This window comes from Barbus barbus (genome assembly GCF_936440315.1).
Source record: "Barbus barbus genome assembly, chromosome: 28".
In the NCBI taxonomy this organism is placed as follows: Eukaryota; Metazoa; Chordata; class Actinopteri; order Cypriniformes; family Cyprinidae; genus Barbus; species Barbus barbus.
The window spans coordinates 25,879,844-25,894,305 of NC_136756.1; the positions used below are offsets into that span (position 1 = coordinate 25,879,844).

A 14,462-nucleotide genomic window follows, 5' to 3' on the forward strand; every position below is an offset into this window, starting at 1 on the left:
CCCCCCCCACCTGATCAATATTTAAAATGTGTAAATAAATAATTAATGTACGAAGCCTCTCAGGTACTGGGGAGTTTGTTTGGTGATGTTGTTAGTGTCCACATTTGTGTTTGTGTTGCTTTGCGACTTCACCTTTGCGTGAGCGAGTAAGTGCATGCTTAGAAGGTCAGTGCACCTTGAGGTATGTAAAATGCACTGGGTGCTTTGATTACTGTGTGTGTGTGTGTTTGTGTGGGACTCTAACTAGGGTTGTCACAGGGGCCCAGACAGATGGCTCTGTGTTTTATTCACTCTGGTTCTGGCTGCAGTTATGGATGCTGTTTGAAGTTTGCGGTAACAAAGTCGTAGCTCGCAATCCCATTTCATTAAACTCTCCTAGTCTTTCCATTAAATGATGTGGTCTGCTTTGGTTTCTTTGGGGTTTCGGTACATTAACAGGACATGGTACAGAAGACAGATCAGAACATAGACCTATTAGAAGAGGATTATTTACAAAATTAAATGGTTTTTACAAATTGGACTACAGCTTTTGTTATATTTTGCATGATTCCTGGTTATGCAACTGACACAGGGTCTTTTCTTGCTTATATATGATGTATCAAACATATGCACTGGGGTGTTTGAACTGCAAATAACATCGGCTGGAGTTTTCTTTGTTCGGCTGCATTGCTCTGCTGCTTTAGTGGCCTGTCGCAATCTATCCACACCATCATGAACCACGAGCCGTTTGGTGTGCGTGTAAATTTGGTGGACAGTGTACTGTCAGAAACATGTCTTTAGTTGTCAGTCACCCTCTGCATAAAACAAACACTCGCAAATGTGGTCCTCAAAGGATTTCACATCTGTCAAGCGGTTCTGTGTATTTCAGCTGGACAGAACCCAAATGGACCATGAAGATGACACGTTATAGAAAATCAAATTTGTTTTAAAAATGTCAAATTAGGTTATTCAGTCTATATGTGTATCAAACCTCTATGTTAATCTACTTCCCCACTTCTGTACAGATTGTCATGTTAGTGATCTTTTCCATGTGCAATGGCTTGATAAGATAATACGGCTGCAAACTCTACCCAGATATGTCCATTCTGGTTTGCCTTTGTGCAGTGTACATTATATCTTTTCCACCGAATATTACTTTGGATTTTTTTTGACACAGTCTGTAATATTCATCAAAACATTCTGCTGGTGTTTTTATGATCAAAGCAATTAAAAAGTCTATTAAAAATTGCAGACTGAAATGAATTCATAAGTCTAAGAGCTATATATAAAAGAAGTCTCTTATGCTCACCCAGGCTGCATTTATTTTATTAAATTTTATGAAATATTATTACCATTTAAAAATGACCGTTTTCTCTTTTAATGTTTACCATAAACTTGTCAAAACCAACAGTAAAGACATTCACAGTGTTACTAAAAACATTGTTTTAATACTTCTATTACAACAAAGACATAAAAAAATATATTTTTATATATATATATTTTGTAATATTTCATTTAGAAATATTTTAATGCAATTTGACATAAATATATTTTTATGATGTTGTCCAGGAGAAACTGCAGTACACTGAATACAATAATGGGACACGTTATCACACTTTATGGGGTAAGTTGTCACAATGGAACCTTCCATTAAACATGTAATTTTGCCAAAAAAAAAGAAGAAGAAAAAGAAATTATGAATCAGCAATGAATTAATTATGAAAATGAAAAAAATATGATATAGTTTGGAGCACAGAATTCACTCACACACAATTTAAGATTTTCTCTATAGTTGTCAAAGCCCATGTGGAATCTTCCATGAGTGACAACTAGCCCCGCTCTCCTGTAATACATAGGCTTAAAGGAAAAACTGCTCTCTTCGTGGGCACAGGAAGTGTCTGATTTAAGGACGCGATGGCATCTTCCTCCACTTAGTGATGATGCCATTTCAGATGAATCCCCTGAGCCGGTTGCCCTGGTGTTTGGGGTTAAATTTGAATAGACAGATGTGCCAGAGCCAGAACTGCTGCAGAGCTCTCTGTAAACCCAAGTCATCCTCTTCAATAATGCAGGAACCCACATGTGACGGGCACATGGCCATGCATTCAGCAGAGCATGCCTGCAAGGAGGAACACACTCTTGGGGATAATGTTGGATGGGTGCATCTTTACTCTCTTTGTATGCTTCTGAACGCCCCTCTGTTTTCATCGAGCCATTACTTAACAGGTCTTTATTTATACCAGCTATGCAGTAATTCATTTTTGATGATTGGTTTGAAATTTGCAGTGGCTGAAAGACAAATTAATAGAGAAGACCTCAGGCAATTGTGACAATTTTTTGTACATTTCTCTTTACAAACTGAGGCAAACTGAACTATTTGTTTTGGAATAGGAAACAATTACATGTTCCAGCAGTAATAACACCAATAAATGCATTATATTTCATAGATATTGTTTCAATTGATCCAAACCCACAGTTTTGCATGGTCACCTTAAAAACCTTAAAACACCAAGCTTTAAGAGGAGAAACTTCTTTTTTTTTTCAAAGCCAACATCAAGCTTGTCTTGAACTTTTGATCTGATTAAAGAAACGTAATATGTTACAGTTGTGTTGCAATACATTACATTAAGATCATGTCTAAGTACTGCATAAAATCTTGCATCTTATTCTTAAAAGCTATGATTTAACAAATTGCAGATTATAACAAGGTACTGTGAGGCCGTTCAAATTACCTGGGCTCAAATATTAACTTGTGTTTTGTCGCCCTCTGCTGTTTAGTATGAAGGCTACAATAACAGGGTCCTGTATTAATATTTGAAATATATTAAATTCAGATAGGTTTAGTATATTATATAATGTTATCCTAAGAATATCTGGTCCATTAAGCATATAATAACATGAATTCTATGATATAATACAATGGATCCCAGAGGAGGCATTGTAAAAAGTGTCTGTCTCTTTAAGAGTGTTCTGTCTCTTTATTGGTGTTCTGTCTCTTTAAGAGTGTTCTGTCTCTTTAATTGTGTTCTGTCTCTTTAAGGGTATTCTGTCTCTTGTGTTCTGTTTCTTTAAGAGTGTTCTGTCTCTTTAAGGGTGTTCTGTCTCTTTAAGGGTGTTCTGTCTCTTTAAGGGTATTCTGTCTCTTTAAGGGTGTTCTGTCTCTTTAAGAGTGTTCTGTCTCTTTAAGAGTGTTCTGTCTCTTTAAGAGTATTCTGTCTCTTTAAAAGTGTTCTGTCTCTTTAAAAGTGTTCTGGTGTTCTGTCTCTTTAAGAGTGTTCTGTCTCTTTAAGGGTGTTCTGTCTCTCTTTAAAGGTATTCTGTCTCTTTAAGAGTGTTCTGTCTCTTTAAGGGTGTTCTGTCTCTTTAAGAGCGTCCAGGCTGTCTTCTTGACGCTTGAGTTTGACGTCAGAGCCACTTTCCGTACCACGTGTTTTGAAGGAATAGATTTATCCTTGTAATTTTTCCAAAAACATCTCGGAATGGACACATATCTTTATGGATAAAGATAATATTTTACATGGAAATATACTGGTTACTTTTTCGAAGTAAGACTCGCATCAAATAAAAATGTTTTGCAGGTAACGTTACTGACGGGTTGTTATATTATATATTATATTTCACAAGATTTCTAATATGCCGTCTCTCTCATTTTAGTCTGTAATAGCTGTCACATCTAATTATGGCTCTTCCGGAGAAGAATGAAGTTACAGCAGCCTTAGAAACACAACCCATGGTCAATGAAGAAGAGGTAAATGACTCTAAAGAGGAAGAGGAGAAAGAAGATGCTGATCGAGAGATGAACTGTGAAGATGACAATGATGATGGTGAAGCGCTTGACCTGGATATAAAGGAAGAAGATGAGCCTGAGAAACCAAAGGGCAAGAAATGTATTCCAGGTATCGTGTATTTGGGACACATTCCTCCGAGAATGAGACCGAAACACATGCGGACTATGCTGAGTGTGTACGGAGAGATCGGGAGGATCTTCCTACAGCCTGAAGGTAAAACTTAGTGCTGTCAAATTATTAATAGCATCCAAAATAAAAGTTTTTGTTTACATAATATATGTGTGTGTACTGTGTATATTTATTACGTATATATACATATAGACACACATGCATGTATATATTTAAGAAAAACAAGTTTATATTATGTAATATAAATTAATTAATTATATGACTATAAATATATACATGTAAATATCTTCTAAATATATACGGTATGTGTGTGTATTTATATATACATAATAAATATACACAGTAAACAAACATATATTATGTAAACAAAAACGTTTATTTTGTAGGCGATTAATCGCGATTATTTATTTGACAGCGATTTAAAAACTACAGTATTTTACAATATTATATTAAACGTGTTTGTTTACTAGTCATATAGACATATACACACTACCACACTTATTAAAGTAACAGTCCGTCAACTGCAAAACGTTGTTTTGTGGCTTTTAGTCAATATCCATTAACTCTGGGGTCATCTACATATGAGTGTATTCCTGAAAGTACTAAATTAAACCATTAAATCAAACTAACTTTTACAGATTAAGTCTCTTATTCTTACCGAGGCTATATTTATTTGATCAAAATTACAGTGAACGGTCATTTCATGAAATATTGAACTGTTTATTTGAATATATTTTAAAATGTAATTTATTACTGTGATGGAATGCTGAATTTTCAGTAAAATGTTAAATGTTTTTGTGGAAACCATGATGCACTACCATGGGGTACAACATTTTGAGGCAAGTAAGCTTTTGTCCTGCAAGGATGCATTCAATTGGTTAAAAGTGGCAGTTGAGACAGTTGCAACACTGATAATAATAAAAAGCTTCACTAATAATTGATGACAACACACAACACATTAGAATGATTTCTGAATCATGTGACACTGAAGACTGGAGTAAGGATGCTGAAAATGATATCTTGTATCAAAGTGCATGTTTGAGAAACTTTTCATATAAACATTTTTGTGACTCTTTTCTAGATCATTGTGTGAAAAGAAAGAAAAAGAAAGCTGGATGCAAGTCATCCAGTTTCACGGAGGGCTGGGTGGAGTTCAGAGACAAGCGCATCGCTAAGAGAGTCGCAACTAGTCTGCACAACACACCCATGGCCAACAAGAAGAAGAGCCGCTTCAGCAGTGACCTGTGGTCCATAAAGGTAACTAATAGAATAGCTAATATATTATATTATTAGATAATTATTAGATTAGATTATTATATAATACCTAATATATATATATATATATATATATAATATTATTATTATTTATGTATTTTTATTTAATTTTTTAAAGAAATTAATACTTTTATTTAGCAAGGATTCATTTAATTGATCAAAAGTGAATATTAGAATAATTTCTGAAGGATCGTGTTACACTGAAGACTGGAGTAATGATGCTGAAAATTCAGCTTTGCGTCCCAGAAATAAATTACATTTTAAAATATATTTAAATAGAAAATAGTTATTTTAAATTGTAATATTATTTTACAGTTTTACTGTTTTTACTGTATTTTTCATCAAATAAATGCAGCCTTGGTGAGCATAAGAGACTTATTTAAAAAAAGAATGTAAAAATCTTACTAACCCCAGACTCTTACATTTTTTTTTAAAGTACCTCCCTTATACAATGTAAAATTCATCATGTATGAAGCTGTATAGTTACTTTTCTCTCTCTTTCTTATTAAGTATCTGCACAGGTTCCAGTGGTGCCATCTCAGCGAACGATTGGCTTACGAGCAGACAGTTTATCATCAGCGTATGAGAACAGAAATCTCCCAGGCGAAGAAGGAGACCAACTTCTACCTGGCTAGTGTGGAAAAGAGCCAGAGGCTGGAAAACCTAAGGAAGAAGAAGGAGAAGAAGGGAGAGGCCATAGAGGAGAAGACGTGGGACTACAAACAGCGACCTACAGAAGAAGAGATCCACCTGAAACGGTTTAAGAACAAAGGCTTGTCCAAGAAGAACCTCCAGAAGGCACAAGAGAAAAGCAAAACCATCCAGGACAAAGCTCAATCGAACGTTTCCCTCCTGGCCAAGATCTTCAGTAGTGGAAGGGCTCAGGAGTGATATTCTGAGAACGAGTTTACATTCAAGTTTTGGTGAATCATAAATTTTTCAGGCATTTTTTTCGGTATTTGTATACCTGCTATCTACTTATAATATGTTTTTGACACAGACCAGATATAAACCCCATATAGATTGTTCTGATTGACTGTTTCAGACTTCCAGAGTAAAACCACTGTATAACTCACAGGAAAATGACCCACCAACAGTGCTCTATTTTCCCATGAAAAGAGGCTTAATGTCTTCTGAAAGTATAATGCATTGTTCATTCATTAAATTGTTCTCTAATTCTATCCCATGCCTCTTTGAAAAATTATGAGTTTTTGGGTTTCAAAATGATTTTTTGGGATTCAAATGAATTATTAATGCTATTTTCATATTAATAAAATAATCCTTATATACAAATTGTCATGTTTTGAAAATCAACTTTTATTTTATTGATACAATATCAATATAAGCATTGCAAAAATTGTTTTCTTACTCAGTATTTTTTGTCTTGTTTCCCAGCAAAAATATGTAAATATTCTAAAAACAAGATGTTTATTTGAGAATGAAAATGACTTAAGTCTTCGTGTCTGGAAAAAAAAGAGTAAAAACAAGAAAACATTTTTATTACCATATTTTATTTGCCAGACATTATTACTTTTTTATGCAAAAACTAAATTTTGATATTTTTAATTTTTTTTGGGAAAACAGGACTAAATATCTTTTGTCATTTTGCTTCTCAAGTAAAAGTTAAATGTTTAGATATTTATACTGGGAAAACAATACTGAAAAACATGAAAGGACCTCTATTCTTTGCTTAGGAAAAACAAGATTTTTAAAGAGACTTAATTTTATAGCTTTATCAAACGATACAATCACTCTCCTGAAAATCCAATCCAGTACATCAGTAGGTTGTGTTGTAAAAGATCTTAAATCGTAGCTCAGCGGAAATTGTGTATTTAAGAAGATTTCACAGCATTACATTGTGCCAAGTGGGTTTTGTTAAGGACAAAAACATCAGTTTGTCTGGTTTAGTAGACATGGCATCACAAGACTCGCTAGGTATTTTAGAGGAAGTGGCTTGTTCTTTTTCCCCTCGTGCAACCCTGTTTTCATGAACATCTGCTTGTAAAATAAGACCTTTCTCATCCTAAGAAGACAGATTTCTCCAGGCCATCTTCAGCTTTGGTGTACTCCAGGTTGGATTTGTAGTATCGGCTTTCATAGCGTGGGCTGTTCCTCACATATTCCAAATATTCCGGGGCTCCGGGACAAATGACGTTGTCAGCCAACAGGACAGTGCCTTTCCTGAGTAGACCACAGTCCTACAATGTTATAAAGTAAATATGTTTAGTTTTCCATATGTTAGAATAACTTCTTGAGGGGTTAACATAAGCAATAGTGTACTTTGGGCTTCTTACCTCGAGAAGTTTAGTATCTGGTACGTAACGATCTTTCCAGTGGTCCAAAAACACAAAATCAAAGGATTTTATGCCAAACTGTTCCTTCATTTTGGGGATTAAATCACCAGAGGGTCCCTCCAATAGTGTAACCTTTAAAAAACAGAACAAAGAAAGCGATGTTACCTTTAAAATAGCTATTTAGTCCCAAGCAACTGTTTATAGTTTTGTGTATTTTTGCGACTTTGAAGCCCCTATAATTAAGAGAGTGGAATTTACTGTTGTGAATTTACAACTGTCGTAATTACATTTGTTGCTGCCGTAAAGCAATCTGTCTTTTTTCGCAGAATTTCGTACCCTCTAAACTCACACAAACAAAACATAAGCCATTCATCTTATTAGAAGTCAGTGTGCCATCAGGGGCCTGTTCCATAAAACAAGTTTACCAAATAAGCCAGGTTTATTTCTCTTAGTCTGACTTACTGTCAGTTGATTTGGTTCAAAACAAGTCAGACTAACTGAAATAAGCCTGGCTTATTTGGTGAACTTGTTTTATGAAACATTCCCCAGGATGACTTTGAAACGGAAATTAAAGGTAAAAACAAACATACAGTTGTTTTAAGATGTCACTTGTTTCAAGATAATCACTCCGTTTGGCTTAACTTCCATGTCAAATATGACAAATGAACCAGATTATTAATAACCATTATCAATTCTCAGACATTTTTGGATTAAATATCTTTGGAAATTAGATGATAATTTGATCAAATTTGCTGAATTAAACATGCACTCTAAAAAATGCTGGGTTAAATACAACCTAGCACAGGGTAAAATATGGACAAACCCAGCGATTGGGTTGTTTAGACCCAGCGGTTGGGTTATTGCCCAGAAGGTTGGGTTAAACATTTAAACCAACTGTTGGTTGAAAACAACCCAGCATGTGCAACCTCATCATCTTAACTTTTTCTCAGACATTTTTGGGTTAAAAAAATCATATTTGGCTTTGCATACCAGTTCTTTTTCTCACCTTGTCCTGAAGGCCAGCGTAGGCGATGATCTGACGAGCAACTGCGGCAAAGGCTGGGTTGAATTCGACAGTAATGAGTTTGGAGCCAGGGGACAGCAGTCGAGCGATCCGAACGGTAGAGTAGCCGCAGTATGTGCCGAGCTCCAGAGCCGTGCTGGGGTTTACCTCCGTCAACACCGAATCCAGTATGAGCCCTTCAGAGAGACACACAGAACACAAACCAGAGGAAACTAATCAATGAGGTGGCTAATGACATAGTTGAAATATCATTAGAGCCTTTCTGTCCCATTAACAGCTCTACACCATCGTTTATTCATCAGTGCCTGTTGTCACACATGAAATTGAGCTGCTAATAGGAACATTATCAGACTGATGTTCATTTTTTGGTATCATATAGTGGCACTAAACATATTTAAAAACAATTCTTTCACCAATTATTCACCATATGAATACAAAATGTCAAGATATAAAGTCTTTTTTAAAACGAAAAAAATACATGCCAATGCATTGTAAAATAATAAACTGTAAAAAATTTTAAAAAGATTAAGTATGTTTTACAAGAAAAATACTATTGTTTTTTGTTATACAGTGTTTTTGCGAAATTTTTAGTGGATATAAAGTCAGTTCCCCTCAAATTGAAATTATAGACATTTTCCAACAATGTCTGTCAACTATCAACAACCAAAATAGGATCACTTTGTATATTGTATAAAACAGATCATTTGGGGAACACTACTGAAATTAATCCATCCTCAGTCCCATAATGCATCAGTGCACCTAATTGCTGCTGTTGATTGTGTGGGATGCATTGGCTGCACATTGTGCGTACACACAACTAGTGTGTATGTGTGCAGCCATGCAGAGAGCATATTGACCCAGTAGACAGGAGACTGCCATCACTTCTCATCCAGAACAGCCGGCTGTGAGCAGCCCTAAAGCCATTTACTCAAGAGCGGAAAAGAGCATAATAAAAGCAAAAAATATCAAGCTAATGGTGAGAAAATTAGTAAGGGATCAGAGAAGGAGGCAAGGGAATGGAAAACAGGTTGCTACCTTTTTCATCGCCCACGTTCATGGCCCATTCTTTGTGCCGGCAGTAATAGTCGATGGCTGAGATGACACTCTGAGGGTCTCCTTTTGTGGCGTTCTTCTGAACGGCTTTCAGCATGCGCTGCATTCACAGAAATCAGCCATAATAAACAGTGTTCTTGAGCAAAGCAAAGCCAGAGAACAATAGTTAAAAAATAAACACATAACAGGAAGCTATTAATTACTCTTGCTTTCAAAAGCCATTCTATAGGGTTTCTGCTATTGAAAAATCCTGTTTAATCGTAGGTCTCTTAAAAAATGTACTTTGCCTGTACCGTGGTACAGATGTCAAAAGGTAATACTGTGGTATTTTAATATATACAATGATACTGAATGATTACTGTATGCATGTAGCATAATATTGATATACTCCAAGGTTCTTCAAATAATTTATTTTTTGTACAAAATCATTAAATCATAATACATTAAATCATAAAAAAATTATATTATGATAATTAGAGTTTTTTTTAAATAAAAAAGCATTATTGTTACTTAAGATGACATAAATGTCAAATAAAATTAATATAAAAAACTTTTATTTAACTTTTATAAAACACACACACATAGAGAGAGAGGGCCATTTTAACGGAAAATATGATTTTTAATAAAAAATATATATATATTATTCATAATTTGTAATAATAAATATATTTATAATATATCTGTAATGGAAAATGTTATTAATTGTTATTTAAATAATGTCAGTGCAAAAATAAATAAATGGATGGATGGACGGATGGACGGAAAAACAAAACAAAAAACTACTTTGATGCTTTCACTATTTCTTATAGTAGTCCCTGTTCTACACAGCAATACAGCATTTTTATGGTAGCCTACACAGCATTCTATGGTACCATGTGTAAAACACTATAGTAGGAGCATAGTATTTTTGTCATAAGTGACTCTCTTTCTTCTTTGAACATCAACAGCTCATCTCTGCATATGTGAGTGATGTATGTATGAATGACAGTGAGGGTCACCTGAGGTCGCGATGATCCCGTCATGATGTTAAGGAGCCGCTCAAGGATGACATCGTGCCAGAGGAGTGCGAGCCAGCCGCTGTTCTGCACAGCTGCAGGGATGAGCCAGCGACAGAGGACGTACAGGACAGCTGCTGAAACCACCATCACTGCCAACAAACTCCACAGCATGCTGTGAAAGACAGAGAGAGAGACGTTCACAAAGAGAATAAATGATTAAGGTCAGCAAAACAAAAAAAAAGACATTACCAGCTTTGCAATTCACAGAGGGTGAGACTACAAAGCAGTGTCAGAAAGAATTACACAAAAACAGATATGGCATCAGTGAAGGTCAAAGGGTAAATATCACACAAACATGTCTTGGTTTTTTATATTTCCCTCCTAAATCCAAAGTAAGAAATAATATATTGCTGAAAGAAAATAAGCGTATTTTAATATAATTAATTAATTTTATTTTCTCTATCAGTATTTTCATGACAGTTAAGCATATTTTTATGTGTGTATGTATGTGTTTGTTTATTTTCAGGTACATTTTCTATTATAGTTCAATTGTAAAAACATTTAAAAAAGCATTATTGTTACTTAAGGTAACATAAACGTCAAATGAAATCAAATAAAATTAATATAAAAAAACCTTTATTTCAGCTAGCTGCCAAAGCAGCATTTCTCATTTTAATTTCGTTGAACTTGATGTACTGAAATAACTAAAACTGAAATAAAAATGAATAAAAACTATTTAGTCAGAAAAAAAAAACTCACTAAAAAGAATACAGCTTAGATTCAAATGAAAATTGAATATATAAAAATAAAAACTGATTCAAACTTTTAATAAAAAGTATAATAGTTTATGAATGATACTAAAATAACACTGGTCCAGATGCTTGATATTTGCATTCTCATTATTCTAGTTAGATTTGCATTAACTTAAAGCAGCTACGAGAATCAACCTGTCTTTTTTATTTTGAGGCAGTACAGCAAACCCTACCATGATGTATAAATATTTTACAATCTAAATATATATATATATTTACATTTACATTTATGCATTTAGCAGACACTTTTATCCAAAGCGACTTACATTGCATTCAAGTTAGTTTTTACATTTTATCAGCATATATATATATTATATATATGCAGTAATGTTATTTATTTTTGCGTAATGACTACAATGAGATTTTCACATGACTGTAATAAAAAAAAGCCCTTGATTGTGATAGAAATAATGTCGCAATAGTGTAATTTGTATCATTTTTATTGATTTGGAGAGAAAATATAATATAAAATAATATTCACTATTTTTTTATATATAATAATTTGTATTTTTATTGATTTTGGAAAGAAATACAATAGGCTTTGTAAGACTTGAGACTCACTGTCATTTCATTGTTGAACTTACTCCAGCTTAAAGTAACACACCCTTTGGACCTAAATTATTGATTATCTCATGTGTGTATATGACATACGGCTACACCTGTGTAAACACCCCCAGCTCTATCAGCCGTATTATGATGCAAGATCACATGATATGCACGTCCATAACACATGCCTAGCCGCATTTGCAAGGAGATGTAAGATGTTACAACCACTAATATTAGGATCGACCACATTAAAAAAAACTGACACAATACAAGAAATACAGAGGAAAAAAGACAAAAGGGAGGACAGGGTTAAAAAACTTTGACTTTCAGTGGTGTGGAATGCCAAACTCTCCATCCCCCGCTCCTGTTTCAGTCCAGTGGTCCTAAAAAACAGTGAAAGCTCCTTTTTCTGTGCTGGACAAGATTTGGCCTCATGCCTGGGGGAGGAAATGAATTAGCACAGCTTCATCCCCACAGATGATTTTCCACTCACATGAACAGAGAATGCCTTAATGGTTTGCGAAATGATGATTCAGAAGTTGTTTTTGTGTGTTATAACAGCCCACTATATATTGCTTAACATTTACAGTTAACCCCTTACACTTTACCAACTCTAGTATCTTGTCAACTTCTAGAAGATCTAGTCACCATTGGTTAAAGTGATGATTACTTATCTGTTTTTCACACCTACACTACTGTTCAAAACTTTTGGGTTGATAAGGTTTTTTTTATGTTTTTGAAAGTCTTTCATGCTCACAGAGGCTGTATTTATTTGATCAAAAATGTAGTAAGAAAGGTTCTTCCAAACCTGTATATGAATGTATTTCTTCTGCAAAAAAAAAGTTTTAGAATAAAAAACAAACAAACACTTTGACATTTTTAAAGATATCTTCTTTTGTGCTCCACAGAAGAAAGAAATTCATACAGGGTGAATAAATGCTGACAGAATATTCATTTTTGGACAAACTATCCCTTTAAAAAGAAGGTTCTTCCTTTGAAGAAATCTTCTTTTCAAGAGTTCAGCTGAGCAAGCGCAATACCGCCACATGCAGGAGTTATTACAGTGCTGCCAAAATGACACTGATCCTAACACATTCCTATTAGTAATGCTCCGAATAAGGACTTCTGCTTTGGCTTTCTATGCAGACACAATGGGCCGCTCATAAAGAACCCCAGGCACGATCCACTGGAGTAACACAGAGAGACGCAGCGGTGACAGTAGCGGCCTGTGAGCTGTCAGAGCGCGCTTTAATTAAAGATGGTATCACTGTTCAAACCTGCAGCTGAAAAAAAGAACCAGACAGACTGAAAGACAGAAGCCTCTCTCTTAAGTTTTACAGCTTCTGTCGGCTCCTCCACACATGCTGATATCGACCGCGTGGCCTGCCAGAAACCTCAGGACTTCAAGCAAGACTGAGTTCTGATTACTAGGCCGCATGAATATTTAAGTCTCTTGCTTAATTATAGATTGCAGCTAGACTTTAGTAAACTGAAGTGTGCTGTTAACACAAAGGCAGCGAATTAACACTGAATTTCAATCACCATCTCACTTATGAATAAATATTGAAGTGTGAACAATATTGGTTGATGTGAATGCAGAGCTGGATCATGCAGAAAGTTACATCAACACAAAGTGTTACGGCAAGAAAGGATTCTCACATAATACATAACACATATGCATGCATTTCCTTGAATTTCATAAGCCAAACAAAGAACAATCTGTTTCAATATTGTGCCAAACAACATTTCCATAATCTTACTTCCTTTTGTAGCTGTCTTCACAAACACACACACACAGAGACGAGCTTCCCTTTCTCTTTTGCTCCGATGCCTTTATGCCTTTCTCTGACAAAATCTCTCTTGCTGGCCTCTCTCTCTCTTTTTCTCTGTCTCTCTCTCTCCTCCCTCTTCTGTTTGCTCTTTATAACCTGTTCTGCTGGTCTGCCTTGATATGTGTTGAAAGGGATGTACGACCACGGGTCATGAGAGAGAGAGATAGCGAGCGAGCGAGAGAAATGCAAGTACACACACGTGTGTAACATACAGGCTTCCCTTCGTAAATACTTAGACACGCACTTCCACACGGCAGGAGAAGGAGCTGAACCTCGGCCAACTGGGCTGAGTTTTAATCCTCCTTTAGCCAATCATGTTCTAATCTTCTCACGCTTTCTTACACCCCCTTCCTGCCTCCCTCTCTGCCTCCTTGTTTTCCCCATTTCTCCTCCTCCTACCCTCCCCATGCACACACTGACACATGGATAATGATGATAAAAGAGGGGCCTCAGCATCACCATTTTCCAGCATAGGGAGTATAAAGCGTGGCATGTCTTCTGCAAAAACATAATAATGAAAAAAATATATATAATGCAATACTAAATAGATATAAATTTTATGAATGCACATAATGCATTATGAAGATATGCATATGATATAGATTATGAAAATAATGTAACCATACAAAAAAAAAACTACCTAGGCTATATTTTCTTAATGCAAAAAAAAAAAAAAAAAAAAAATATATATATATATATATATATATATATATATATTTTTTTTTTTTTTTT

The 14,462-nt window shown here is 35.0% G+C and overlaps 2 protein-coding genes across 3 annotated transcripts; one reads left to right on the forward strand and one right to left on the reverse strand.

The window, feature by feature from the left end:
• The first annotated feature begins 3,367 nt into the window (after positions 1 to 3,367).
• On the forward strand, positions 3,368 to 6,461 carry LOC306848674 (activator of basal transcription 1-like). 2 transcript variants are annotated; one of them, XM_079383362.1, is made up of 4 exons: positions 3,368 to 3,524; positions 3,634 to 3,980; positions 4,978 to 5,153; positions 5,682 to 6,461. In XM_079383362.1, exons 2-4 carry the CDS (start codon positions 3,659 to 3,661, stop codon positions 6,060 to 6,062), a joined length of 879 nt encoding a protein of 292 aa, XP_079239488.1. In that variant the 5' UTR covers positions 3,368 to 3,524; positions 3,634 to 3,658; the 3' UTR covers positions 6,063 to 6,461. The 2 variants fall into 2 exon arrangements, with proteins under 2 accessions (XP_079239488.1, XP_079239487.1); XM_079383361.1 differs by having other exon boundaries at positions 3,387 to 3,557.
• A 7-nt stretch (positions 6,462 to 6,468) lies between these two features.
• On the reverse strand, positions 6,469 to 14,083 carry comta (catechol-O-methyltransferase a). Its single transcript, XM_079383363.1, has 6 exons — positions 13,659 to 14,083; positions 10,541 to 10,712; positions 9,525 to 9,642; positions 8,472 to 8,665; positions 7,466 to 7,597; positions 6,469 to 7,369 (listed from the first exon to the last, which is right to left on the reverse strand). Exons 2-6 carry the CDS (start codon positions 10,709 to 10,711, stop codon positions 7,190 to 7,192), a joined length of 795 nt encoding a protein of 264 aa, XP_079239489.1. The 5' UTR covers position 10,712; positions 13,659 to 14,083; the 3' UTR covers positions 6,469 to 7,189.
• Positions 14,084 to 14,462: the final 379 nt, after the last annotated feature.